Source organism: Lipotes vexillifer, unplaced genomic scaffold, assembly GCF_000442215.2.
Source record: "Lipotes vexillifer unplaced genomic scaffold, Lipotes_vexillifer_v1.1 scaffold102, whole genome shotgun sequence".
NCBI classification, from domain to species: Eukaryota; Metazoa; Chordata; class Mammalia; order Artiodactyla; family Lipotidae; genus Lipotes; species Lipotes vexillifer.
Genome location: NW_006786541.1, coordinates 5,577,121 through 5,590,423, shown reverse-complemented (window position 1 = coordinate 5,590,423; position 13,303 = coordinate 5,577,121). Strand labels below are relative to the sequence as shown.

At 37.8% G+C, this 13,303-nt stretch overlaps 1 protein-coding gene across 3 annotated transcripts in view; it reads left to right on the top strand.

Moving 5' to 3' along the window:
* Positions 1 to 7,854, top strand: part of TCF12 (transcription factor 12) — a 366,571-nt gene extending 358,717 nt beyond the window's left edge. For all 3 annotated transcript variants that reach the window (XM_007458915.1, XM_007458914.1, XM_007458916.1), the window contains 2 exons: positions 1,366 to 1,386; positions 7,712 to 7,854. In XM_007458915.1, the coding sequence (XP_007458977.1) occupies positions 1,366 to 1,386; positions 7,712 to 7,854 (164 nt within the window). The remainder of the gene's footprint in view (positions 1 to 1,365; positions 1,387 to 7,711) is intronic.
* Positions 7,855 to 13,303: the final 5,449 nt, after the last annotated feature.

The window sequence follows — 13,303 nt, the reverse complement described above, 5'->3', positions numbered from 1 at the left end:
GAGGTAAGTAGTTTCAGCAGAGATATGTAACTGTTCTGCTTCCAGTGAGTAGACATTTCTGGGTCCACTCGCTTTTCTGCTTGGGCTGGTTGTTTGTAGGTGCTCCTAGTACTTCTGCCACTGCATCATCCGTATCAAGTTTTCTCTATAATTCTCTCACCTCTGTCTCATTATATAGGTCAATATCTGTAGGCTCAATGCTTCCCAGAAACCAGTAGAGAGTAACCCTATGAAACAATGCAGTGAACAGCCAGCTTCCTACTCAGCATTAATGCTTTGTGCCTCTTGTTGACTCTGGTCTCCCACGCTCTTGTATTTACCTGCCTACACCTGTCCTCCAACCTGCTCCTTCCTGTCTTCCCTACTTCTCCGTAGTCAGTTTCTCGCCTGCTTTACCCGGGGCATCTTTGAGGCCCTGATGGTTAATAGGATGCCTGGTCATAGTCCCTACTGGCTTTGCCCCCTATGGATGTCGTTTATACCCATGTCAGTAAGGTGTCAGAGTTTCTTCGTTGATTCCTGATCAGGAATTCCATGAGGTTCTTGGGTGAATATGCACTGGCATGCCTGTGTGTCCCTAAGGACAAAAGTGTGGTTCATACAGACTTATCCACTGCTGACTGAGACAGCTCTCCCAACTGTTTTATTTTGATGGAATCTTTTTTTTTTTTTTGGCCACACAGTGCAGGTTGTGAGATCTCAGTTCCCCAGCCAGCAATTGAACCTGGGCCATGGCAGTGAAAGCCCAGAACCCTAACCATTAGGCAGCCAGGGAACTCCCTTGATGGAACCTTGAAGAAGCTTTGAAACTTCATTTTTTGAACAAAGTGTTTATTGTACACCTCCTCTGTCCCAGTCAGCTATGTTCTAGACCCTGGGTTATCAATTAATACAGGCTTCCAGCCCTTGAGAGGTTCTATTATCAAGCTTGCTTTTTTGAATATACTTACATATCTTCTTATTCAAAGTTACGAATGCCTCATCCTAAGCCTTTTTGCAAAGAATTTATAGATGTGGCCTTTGATTCCAGACCCCATCTCTAACCTCCCTTCATTGAGAGCAACTTTGTCTTCCTTATTTATTGGGTATTTATATAATATTTTATTTAAAGAAAGTTGGAAAAGAAAAAAGAGTATGAGTGGACAGATGCTTGACAACTACGACAAGGACCCTTAGCACTGATCATAGAAAGAATACTCTTTCTAAGGAAACCAGAGTTAGAGAACTTGAACACATTTTCAGAAAAACATAACACTAGTAATTAATTCATCTATTCATTTCCCTCCAGTGTTTTTAATGAATAAAAATGATGAATAGATAAAACACTTACCACTAAAACCAGATACTGCTCCTGTTGTCTTAAAGCCCTTGAAGTACCTGTAAAGCGTAAATGTTAATGAAACCTGATCAAGAAGTTACAGACTTGGGACTTCCCTGGCAGTCCAGTGGTTAAGATTCGGCGCTTCCACTGCAGGGGGCAGAGATTCGATCCCTGATCAGGGGACTAAGATCCTGCATGCCGTGTGGCGTGGCCAAAAATTTTTTTTTAATAATAATAAAATATATTTTTAAAAAAAGAAGTTATAGACTCCCTTGTGATATTCATAAAGATAGTCTGATAGTTGCCACTCATCTGTGGCAGGAGCATTTGTCCCTTGAGCTTTCACTATCTCCTGTCACTTTACCAAATGTTTTGTTCAATTATGTCTGACATTCAGTAGCCAAGTATATTCATCCTCCTCCTCAGCAGCCCAATATATTTTCTACCCTGACGCTACCCAGCCTTTTGTTGTCAAGACTGTTGCCTCCATCAGCACTGTGAAAGTTTTACTGTTGGGACAGCAGTGGTGCCAGAACTTATTCTTGTACAGCACCTTTCCTTCCCACAGTTCATTAGAGTTAGAATAAAGTCATTTGTGTTCTTAAAAATCTTTTTTTTAAGATCAGAGGTACCTACTCTCAGATCCAAGCCATCAAAAATGAGAAATACCTCTGTTTGAAAAAAGGTTATAAACTCCATCATGCCTAGGTGGATCTTATTCATTCATTTGTAAGATTTCACCTTGTCATGATTCCATGCAAGCACCTAGAATAGAAAAGCTGAGTCTGAAAGAGGATCTAACACCTAGGCTTATCCAGCTGCCTACTAACTTTCTGTTCATTGTTATGGGTACTGACTTTTTCACACTATTCTGGAAAGCTCTATATAAGGAGCCATTGACTGATTAGAATGAACAAAACTTAAATACACTGAACTGTAACTTCATTAGGGACTGCTTTAATATTCATAAAAGTCTGCCTTCTTCCCACCCTCAAACTCTGGGCTTCAAAGCCCAGAGCCTTTATTTTACAGCTTAATGTAAAAGCCGTGGGATCCATGTAAGACTCCTTGAAAGGCTGGCTATCTAACAGAGTTTCGAACCCTTCATGTAGCCCATAATACCTATGCCTTGTCTATAGCAGCACCTTCAGAGTTTGGTGTAACCGCTCTCCTTCCCTGCACTTGATCTCCAGTAGTTTTGAGTTATTTTGGTAACCTGTCCACCTTTGAAAGCCTCTTCATCCCTGCAGGGGCCTATGCAGCAGCCCCTGGGCCCAACAATTTCTATAAAGACATACATTTTGTTTACATGACCTACTTTGGACGTCCTCTGGGCTCTCTGGCCACCCCCTTTGCTTTGGGGTAGTGTTCCAAGACCATGTCTAGCTGTCCACAGCCCGTCATCCCTAGACAAGTAGATATACCAGGAGGGCAACCAGACCTGGGTCTAGCAGTGAATCCTTGAGAAAAGCGAGAAGTGGCTTCCCTTCCAAGCCTCAGATTTTGCCAGAGCGTTTTTGTGCCTTGGTGCTCCACGTATCAAATCCCATATGGCCTCTGTCATTGCCAATTTAAGCCTTTCTGTTATCGTAACTATAATTTTACCATTACAGTTTTACTAATCCTTAGCAGATTTCACATATTATCTTCAAGTTTGTCCTCTCAGCTTTACTAAAGATTAAATTAGTGGTCAAACACTTCCTCCTCAAACTCTTTCACAGGTCAATTTGATAAACTCATTTCTCTTCTGGTGATAATTTAGGGACAATAGAACTATTAGGATTTTAGTTTACTGGTCTCTTAGTTAGTTCAAAGATAAATAAGCTAGGACAGCGGTTCTCAAATCTGGCTGGTCTCAGTATCACCTGAGGCTTTTCCTTTTCCCAAACAAATTTCCAGACCCTACCCTCAATACATTTAATTCAGTTGCAATGAGATGGTCAAACATAGTAGTCTTAGCATATTCATTGATAATACACCACTCCTTCCTAAATCTCCACTGAAATGAATAAAAATGGCTTTAACCCACAGGGATAGAGGGGAGAGAAGATAATAACAAACAAGAGAGCAAAAGTAGATAGAGAAGTGGTAACCGACTTACTTAGACAGAAGAAATTAAATGGAACAGAGAGGAATACCAGCAAGAAGCAGACCATTTTGCCTTACAGGGCCCCTATCCCCTGAAAGCCTCTGGACTTTGGAGGTACTAATTATTGGAAAAAGCAGAAGTCAGGCATCAGACCTGAAAACAGAAAGATTCATTGGAGGTTTGCTATGGAAAGTTGGATCCCTAAGTCTCCTCTGTACTTCATATTGCTTCTGCCCTCTTTTCCCTTCGACCATAGAAGCCAGGAGGATTATTTTTAGCAAAAAGTGAAATCTGAAAGGCTGCAAATCTGAAACACCAAGAGGAGCAGAGAATGAGTGAAGTATGAAGCTGAACAGTGAGACCTGCAGCCCTGTGTCCTGCTTTGCTTTCCTAATGCTGGCAACAAAGTATATTAATTCTGTCCTCAAGGAAATGGGATAATTCTTTTCTAAAGAAATTAAAATACTCTAGAGAAAAGACCTCCAGATTTAGGAATTCCTGAGTAATAATTTCTCACTTTTGGATTACCATAGAGTAATAAAGCCCACCAGTTGATGTCTTATTTCTGATACTAAAGGACAGCCAAAGATTTAAGAAAAACCACCATGAAAAAGAGAAATTGAGATCAAACCAAACAAAAAAAAAAGAAGAAAACAGAGACATGCAAAAAGCATTGGGAAACTTTTTTTTTTAATAAAATTAATGTCTTCTAATAAGAGAAAATGTATGCATAAAAGAGAAAGAAGCCATGAAAAAGAAATTCAGATGATATGATAGCAGAAAAAATATAGTAGAGGTTAGCTGATAAAACTGAGAAAAATCTCCTAGAAAGAGATGAAAAATAGGAGAGAAGAACTAAAATTAGGGGGGATCAATCTAGAAGTCCAACATCTGAGCAATAGGATTAGTAGAGTAAGAGCAGAAGAGAGCAAAGGGGATTATCATGGCAATAATACAGGAAATTTACCAGTACTAAAGAGTACTTGTCTCAAGATTGGTAAACTCTAATCTTGTGTTAAGAATAATGACTTTAGGACTTCCCTGGTGGTGCAGTGGTCAAGAATTCGCCTGCCAATGCAGGGGACACAGGTTCGAGCCCTGGTCCGGGAAGATCCCACATGCCGCGGAGCAACTAAGCCTGTGTGCCACAACTACCGAGCCTGCACTCTAGAGCCCACAAGCCACAACTACTGAGCCCACGTGCCACAACTACTGAAGCCCACACGCCTAGAGCCTTGTGCTCCACAACAAGAGAAGCCACTGCAATGAGAAGCCAGCGCACCGCAACAAAGAGTAGCCCCCGCTCAACGCAACTTGAGAAAGCCCACGCACAGCAATGAAGACCCAATGCAGCCCAAAATTAATTAATTAATTAATTTTTTTTTAAGAATAATTATTTTAATAATTACTTCAAGTTGAAGTGTATCATCATGAAATTTCAGAGCATCCAAGTTAAAAGGAATATCCTAAAGCTTTTAGAGACAAAATTTAAATAGCTCAGAGACAAAGGAACAACATTCAAAATGTCATCAGAGTTCTGAAGAAGTAGTGCTGGATTCCAGGAGACAGTGGAACAATACCTTCAAAATTCTGGGGAAAAATCACTTTCAACCTAGTATTCTATACCTAGCCAGACTATTAATTAAAATGTAAAGATAGGATAAAGATAGTTCAGATATGCAAAGACTTTAAAATTCTACCTCCCATGTACACTTTCTGAGGAAGCATCTGGAACATATGCTTAGGCCAAATGAGGACATAATCAACAAAGACAAAGGCATAGGATTTGAGAAAGAAAGGATCTAATGCATGGGAGCAGCAAAAGAAAATCCCATAACAAGAACTACTAGGCCTAGAAAAGAACCAGTTTACATTGAAAATAGAAGACTATTAGCTGTGGAAGAAAGGTTTACAGGGAAGGAAGATGGAATTAATAGATAATATGATGATGTGTTTGAGATTTTAGGAAGAAATATTGAGAGGCATTTGTTAGATCTATTAGAGCATTTCGGGGTGGGGGGAAATTGTCATTACTAACAAATGAAAAGCAAAGCAACTATTAACTACAGGAAAAACAGTCATATGAACAAGGAAACAATCAATTCAAAATTCTTGACTTGCAAGTATGTCTACATAGATGTAATAACAAATATTTACCTAATCATAATATTGAAGAAGTGACTGTTGCATTAGCCAAATATTGTGCTATAAACATGTTAAGAAGTTGATATTATAGAGAGGCAAGTCCTCAGTCACATACCAGAGGGTAATAGACCCTTAATAGAAACGTAAGAAAGACAGTTGCTTCTTATGCTCCGCACATAATGTCTGACTTCTTCTTACCTCTGTATCAGGCCTTCCTGGCTACTTAACATGTTTGCCATGGCCTGCTCACACAGACCAGGAAGTATGAGGCAACAGCACTAGCTTTTGCTTTTTTGGATCAAAGCTCACTTACTTCACATTTCGTAGAGCTTACTGTAGTATTTTCTTGGTTCTTCCAGCCCTGAGTGTTGTCTGACTCATTGCAGGAGTCTACAAAATCTTGCCTAACTTGAGTTTTTGGTTCTGGTCCTTTCCAGCTATTCTGATCATGCCTCCTAGAGTCTTAGTAAGATAAGAGCAATGTTCCATTGTAAGAGAAATGTGAGAATGTTTCAATTAGAAAACGTTGAAATCTTTCTCCTCTTTGGATTTCACATGTTAATTTGTGCCGTCTTTTCAGTCTCTCTGGTCATTGTTTGAGACTATTGCCTACACAGTAAAGGAGATATGACACCTAATGAAAGACAAGACTTCTCTTATTTGTCAGAGGTACACAATTCCTTGTTAAGAAAGCAGCGCCTGGGACTTCCCTGGTGGTCCAGTGGTTAAGACTCCACACTTCCAGCGCAGGGGGCGCAGGTTTGATCCCTGGTTGGAGAACTAAGATCCCACATGCCACACGTGGTGTAGCCAAAAAAAAATAAAAAATAAAAGTAGCTCCTAATATTTTTACATAATGATGGACGTGCCGATTTCTACTACTAGTTATCCTGATAAATTAAGTAAGAGTGTACCTTCCTTTCTTCATTGCCTCCTCAGAGTTGTATAGGCTTCATGTCTTTTCCTAAATGCAGGGACTTTGATGACAAAATGTTATCATCATGTATAAGTAAAAATAGAGTCAGTAAATTTACCATAATAAAGTCTTTTGTCTACTTTTTTTAAACTCAGAAGTGAACTATAAATGTGTTTTGAAACATGCACATTCAAATAATGTTTTTACTTTCCCTGAAAAAGGAAATACATGAAAAAAAAAAGCTCTGCTGTGTTGCATTCAGCTTGGGCCATCATTTCAAGAAAATCTAACATGTAAAAAAAATTACAACTTATACAAAATATTGTTTTCATTACAGACTAAGTTTAAGTGGTCTTTTTATATTATATTCGTTAACACATTTTTAATCAGTTTATAAAAATAAGTGTAACAACTTTTAACTGATACTGTATGTTATAAACTGAAACAAAAAAACTACACCAGGAGCTGTCATGGGTTAGATATCTTAAAACTCATTTAAAGAAGTTATAACAGGAACTGTAGTTCCTATGTAGATTTTCATTCAGTGGGTTTTAAGTTCAGTGGATTTTCTTTATCTTTTCTTTATCTTTATTTCATATGTAATATCCCACACTCTAAGCTACTTTGAAAATGCCCACATCAGAAGTTCCATTCAGTCTTCTCTGCTGTGCATATAAATCAAAGGAGAAAAGCAGGATATACTCAGGCTACCTCTCTTCCTGGAGGGGTTGGCACATTTCCTATAGAGGAATGGCTGAGGGTGTCTCTTAGTTTATCATTTTCTGAACTGGTAGAATTCTAGATAAAGCACAGATGTCCCTCTCCAGCACATAGAGAATGTCAGCATTCATAACAGTTCAATATAACATATCTTCACAGGACACTGAGGAGATTCGGGAGACTAATAACAGCATTTTACACAGTGTTTGGATGAAGCAGTAAAAGAACTGCTTTAAGATATTGATGTAGATCAAGTTAAACCCTGGACAACTAAATCATAAGAAGAAAACACAAAATGGTCAGAAAGAAGTATAAGTTTTAAGGCTCAGTTAATGCTGAGGTTTTATGTAAGCATATCATTGTTGCCTCTGAGGTTATTCATTATGGGAATGGAATTACACAGAGATTGGTAATCCCCACAGAAAGAAAAAATAACAGCTATTTGTTCAGTTTAAGACCCAGGAGTCCATGATTCATAACTTCTGTCTCTAATGATGAAATTATTTTTTCCCTATTTCAGAGAGGAACCTTAACCCCAAAGCAGCCTGCCTTAAGAGAAGGGAAGAAGAAAAAGTTTCTGCCGTATCGGCAGAGCCACCAACCACACTGCCAGGAACCCATCCTGGGCTTAGTGAAACTACCAACCCTATGGGTCATATGTAAACATCAGCCAGGTAAGTATGGGTATGAAAAGAAAGTACAGGGAAGTCCCCTGATTCATCTTAAACTGAGTTAGAACCTTCGAACAGAATTCTCTGGTAGCACTGGTCATGGTAAAGGTCACGTGTAATTTGGAGTCCAACAGCTTACCTTTCTGTTATATAGAGAGCCCATGTCATTTTATACCAAATTACTGTTCTCTTCAAAATGTGATACTGTCCTTTGATTCATAAAGAACTTTGGGCTCTCATGTTCTGGATCATCATGTATACTCCCTCACATGAATATTATTCTGATCCAAGAAGAAAACAGTTCAATGACTCATCTATCAAAACATACTTTTGCTACCACTCATGGTCCTCATTCCTCTACTCAGAAGTACTTGATGGCATCATCAACCAGTATTCTGTTAACCATCTACCTCTTCTCTATCATGAAATCTTCATGCACAAAACAGTTATTGCTTGCTTCCATTTGGATCATTAATGGAAGTCTGTAATATGCATGTTCCTTCCCCTGTAAGAATATTAGTTACACCTTGTGGAATCTATTAAAGAATGTAGAGGTGTTGTATATGATAGAATCAGAACATCCTTCTCTTGGGAATTTTACTTGTTGAAAGACTGTTCTTTTTATCTTCCTCTTCATGAACTAAACAGTTTGCTTCTTTGTGATTTTTTTTTTTTAAAAAACAAAAGTGACAACAGTAGTAGGAGGTTGTTGCCCAAGTAATTAGAAAATGTGAACCATCTCTTTCTTAACTATATACTTTCATATTATCTCTAAGTTGTAAAGTTAATATTTGGGTGCCAGAAATTAATACAGACCATAATTATTTGGGTCAGTAACAAAACATAGCTCGCAGCATGGATTAGGAATAGAACTGGTCACTTCATTTTTATAACCTGCCTTCAGCAGTGTATAGTTCTTTTCCTAGTTTCATCAGCAGAGTAAAAGCAGTAGTAAAAGTAAATGGATGGGAGGTTTGGAGCAGGAAAAAAATACTGAGTGCAATTTCATTTTGTCAGTTTTGTGGCTATCTCATTTTGAGCTGAAAGTTTGGAATTTGATAGAATATTTTGTAAACTACAAAGATTAGTCAGTAACTCACCTTCTCCTGAAGAAATTGATTTCCTACCACCTCTTCATATATCCTTCTTAGGATCAAACTAGACCAAAATGGAAGATTTCATTTGGGGACAGAAGAGGAAGTATTGATGTAATTATTTAGGTGTCAGTTACAATTCTAACATTAGCACACTGGAAAAAACCCGGTCACCTCTCCCACCAAAAAAAAAAAAAAAAACACCCAAAAAAACAGCTATAACAGACTGTGCATGTCAGAGGGGCTTTAGGCAAGAGCTAGTTAAATTACAGATCCTCTAAAACCCATGCCATTGCTTCATGTTCTGTGGAAACTATAGAATATTATGAAAAAATATTTTTATTCAAAAATAAATTTTGAAGTCTTTAAAATAAATACAGGCAAGTGTTTCTTGGTGCAAAAGTGACTTTCTAAGTTGGCAGATTATGTCAAGGTACCTTCCTGTGGTCAGGTATCAGGTAACCACCATGCTGTGAGAAGAGCACTTCACATTCAGCTGTCACATTTACCTCAGAGCCTGGGTCTTCTTTTCTTGTCTCTCGAGTTTGTTGTACCCATTTCCTGTTATTCTCTTCCCAGTCTCTCTCTAGCTCTTTCTCCGTCAACTTTCTCTCCCTACCTCACATCTCTCTTCTCCCCTACCGTTTACTTCCTGTTCTTTCATTGCTTCTGTATCTCCTACTCTTTCATAGCTCTGTCCTTATCTCTCTTGTGAGGAAATTCCCCCACTTTAGGTTAAAATTAAACCTTGAGCTTTCTCACCTATCAAAAAGAATTCTTTTTTAAAAGGAGTGGGGAGAGGTTTCAAGGTTATATAAGAAATGTAGTAAATGCACTTTGTTCCATAAGATTTCAAAGGCTAGTGTTTATTCTATTAAAATAAGTCTTAAAGATTGCTAATTTCATAAAGGTGGTTATCTGGTTTCATCGGATACCTTCAATTCTTTATAGAACTGGATAGCAGCAGATTAAAACCAGCAAGATATTGGGCAGCAGGAAAACAACTGCTAGAATCAGAATGGCTGATAAATGACCACAGAATGACTGACTGTAAAAGCACAATAATATAAGGCCATGAGGCTTTGAATGTCTCAGTTATCCATCCCTAAGATCATCACTCTAATATAGAACCATACTGTGGCCCTTGTTTAATAAGGAGGTGAAAAGTATGATTCTTCCTAAAGCTATTTCCATCCAAAATGGCTGAAATGGGAAATTTCAGAGCTACTACTATATATATTATATTAAGAATATAAAGGTAAAATTTGTACTAATAGAGTAAATTTTCCTAATAAATTCATTGAACAAACACTTACTGAGGACCTACCATGGACCAATAACTGAAACCAATGTGAAAATGAATTCAAAATGGTCCCTGTCCTCAGAAACTTTCAGTTTAGAGGAGATAGATGTAAACAGTTAACCCAGTACAGTGGACTGGATGTAGCAATAAATATATGCTTTAACGTCTCTCCACTGAGAACTGGATGAGTAGAACCTCAGAGCTCAGGTATTGCCAACCTGAATGTTGCCAAAATTAAGGTTTGCATAATTACCACAGCTGTTATATAATCCTCTATCTTGTGATTCTATAATTACATGATCTCCTTTAAAAATCTTACCACATACATCAAGTAAAACCATTTCAGTTACACCTTAAAAGAAAAAACCTCATTTATAAGTCATGTAGCCGACTGCTAATTTGGTGTAAACCTGGGTATAAATGAGGAATACCAACTTGTTTTGTTTTGTTTTGTTTCTGGGGAGGTGTTTATTTTTAACCGCGATGTCCTAATTGGTTCTATTCTCTCCCTTGGCTCTCCCTGCCACAGTTCCAGAGTTATCAGTAGGCTAGATAGAAGGTGACCTCTCCTCATAAGGACTTGGACAACTCAGATTATCTGAAGACACAAACCTGATAGGAGGGAGAAGAAAAAACAAAACACTTGAAGCAAGAAATGCAAATGTAATCCTACGATCAAAGCAGCTGGTCAACACTTCCACCAGAAGTGAAGATAGGAAGCTCATCAGACAGAACATCAGCCCATGAGATGTTCGCAACATATCATTTTGTTGCAAGCAGTGTGTCGCTTCTGCACAATCAGAGACTGTCTCGATCTCCACTCACCGTGGAAGTTGCCTTGTGCCTAAACTGAATTGACAAATGCATTGTAACTACAAATTTTATTTATTGTTATGGAACTGTAAGGTCTACATATAAAGGGAAAAAGTTAATGTGGAAAGCTGATCTCCACTCAGCTGATGCCAGCATTAGTTAAAGCTGTTCGCGTGCAGAGAACAAAGCAGTGACAACCATTGGCCCTTAGCATTCCCGGCATACCTATTAGTGTCTTAAAAAGGAAGGGAAAAGTCTTTTGTTGCCCTCTCCTATCCTTTTGCCATATGAATAGTGTTTTCCAAGAAATAGGAAAATATTACTTGGTATAGCATTTCTCTCATGCTCATTTTTTCATTCATTTTTATTTTTTCTTTTTGGGTGTTGTATTTGGTCTCTGAATCTGAATAGCTTATGGTCACAGTCCAGAATCCTCCATGTAGCCCTATGTGCTTTGCATATTTACCTTACAAAGATAAGCAGAGACCATCTGTGACCGTAGCCTAGCTAAGATTTTAAAAGGGGAAATTTTGTCCCCTATATTTTCCCCCAAATAAATATTGCTTTATTTCTAATAATAACAAGACTTTTCAAGCTTCTAGGTTTCATAGTAAAGCTTGTAATAGAAGTGTAAATTACAAGGGAAGAATTTACTTTTTAGAAATTGCTTTGTTTTCCAAGCAGTAAGTACTACATATAGTACATATAAAGTGTTAGCTGTAAGTAAACACAAAATGGATTTAAAATACAAAGAAGATTTTCAGGCTGTGATTATGTTGAATATAACCACCCAGTAGTCACCAAGGCAGGTAGTGTGATAAATGAACATACCACTCTGAGGCTAATTACCTAATGGAATACAAGAGCAATGGTCACCCATGTCCTTATTCTAGCCTTTATTTCTCTGTCATTTGGATGGCTGGTTAGTGGGGAGGAATTCAGTGGGTGATGTAATCAACTGCAAACCATCTACCCTGTCCCAAGAAGATGAGCCAGATTAGCATTAAACCAGTCCTTGTCAGTCCATCTTAATACTGTGCGTTAAGGCACCCCTCTGTCTCTAATCCTTAAGAGGTTTTTTTTAAGACGTAATAATCACTTTGAACTTCCTTGAAACCTGTCTTCCACCACAACAACCCTGGGAGAGAAAAACATGCTAAACAAGGTTGTCTTGGCTTAATAATTCCTTATAGCCAATATCAACAAGGGCAGTCAGCACACAGAAGAAAGGACCCAAATCACTATGTAACTTAAAGATTTCTGTTAATTTGAAAGAACAAAAACAATTAAGACAGAACTTCAGATTCTCCAATCAGGATGATTCCTAACAAATCAGTCTTTCGTGAACGTAATGGACTTTCTGGTACCTTTAATTTGCCTGTATTCTCCAATTACATCAGACTCTCTCTGTGGCCTTGTTCTTCATTTCAGTGTTAATCAGCTAAAACAGAAGTTGTTGCTTATGATGTGTGAGTGAACATATGCCACTGCCTGGCCTTTTTTCTTCGGAGCTTGTTGTCTTTTTCGCTATATTAGACTTTGCAGTATGCCCAGAAGCTTTCCTTCATAAAATAGAAAGAAAAAAACATTTGGCTTATTTTTCACTGTAGCTAGTCTTTTATACAATAATCTTGTAAGAAAATTTCTTGAATTCTAAATATTACTCTTTCTAGATTTTTGAAATCGAAAAGTTTTCAGTAAAAAGTTTCTTACTTTATTTTATTATATTAGGTAGTAAAAATGTAGGGTTATTTACCATAACCTGTTCATTAATATCAGAAATTTACAATAGCATTTTAAGACCATAGTAGAATTCTAGCATACCGTGTAGTACCTATGGAGTATTGTAAGAGCTAATTGTCCGAGATGAATTGCTTCTCATCTTGTTCTCCAGTTTCCATTGTTGGTTTATTGCAGATTTGTATCCTGTGTCAAATTCAAGGTATTATTGATAAACCTTTTGAACCAGCAGCAAGAAGTTCAAAATTTTTCTGTCACTGTAACAGAAAACACAATATGTATATAACATTTATGTAGCAATAAATGTGCCATCTTTTTTTTTAACATAGTAAACTAGTGAGTTTTTTACATTCCTCTCTCAAACAGTAATGCATTTTGGGTTTTTTTCCTCCATCTCATTGCTCCCAGGAATGCTCACACTGCTTTTCTTCCTTTTCTCCCAGCTTTCTTGAGATATAGTTGACATATAATATTGTGTATGTTTAAGATGT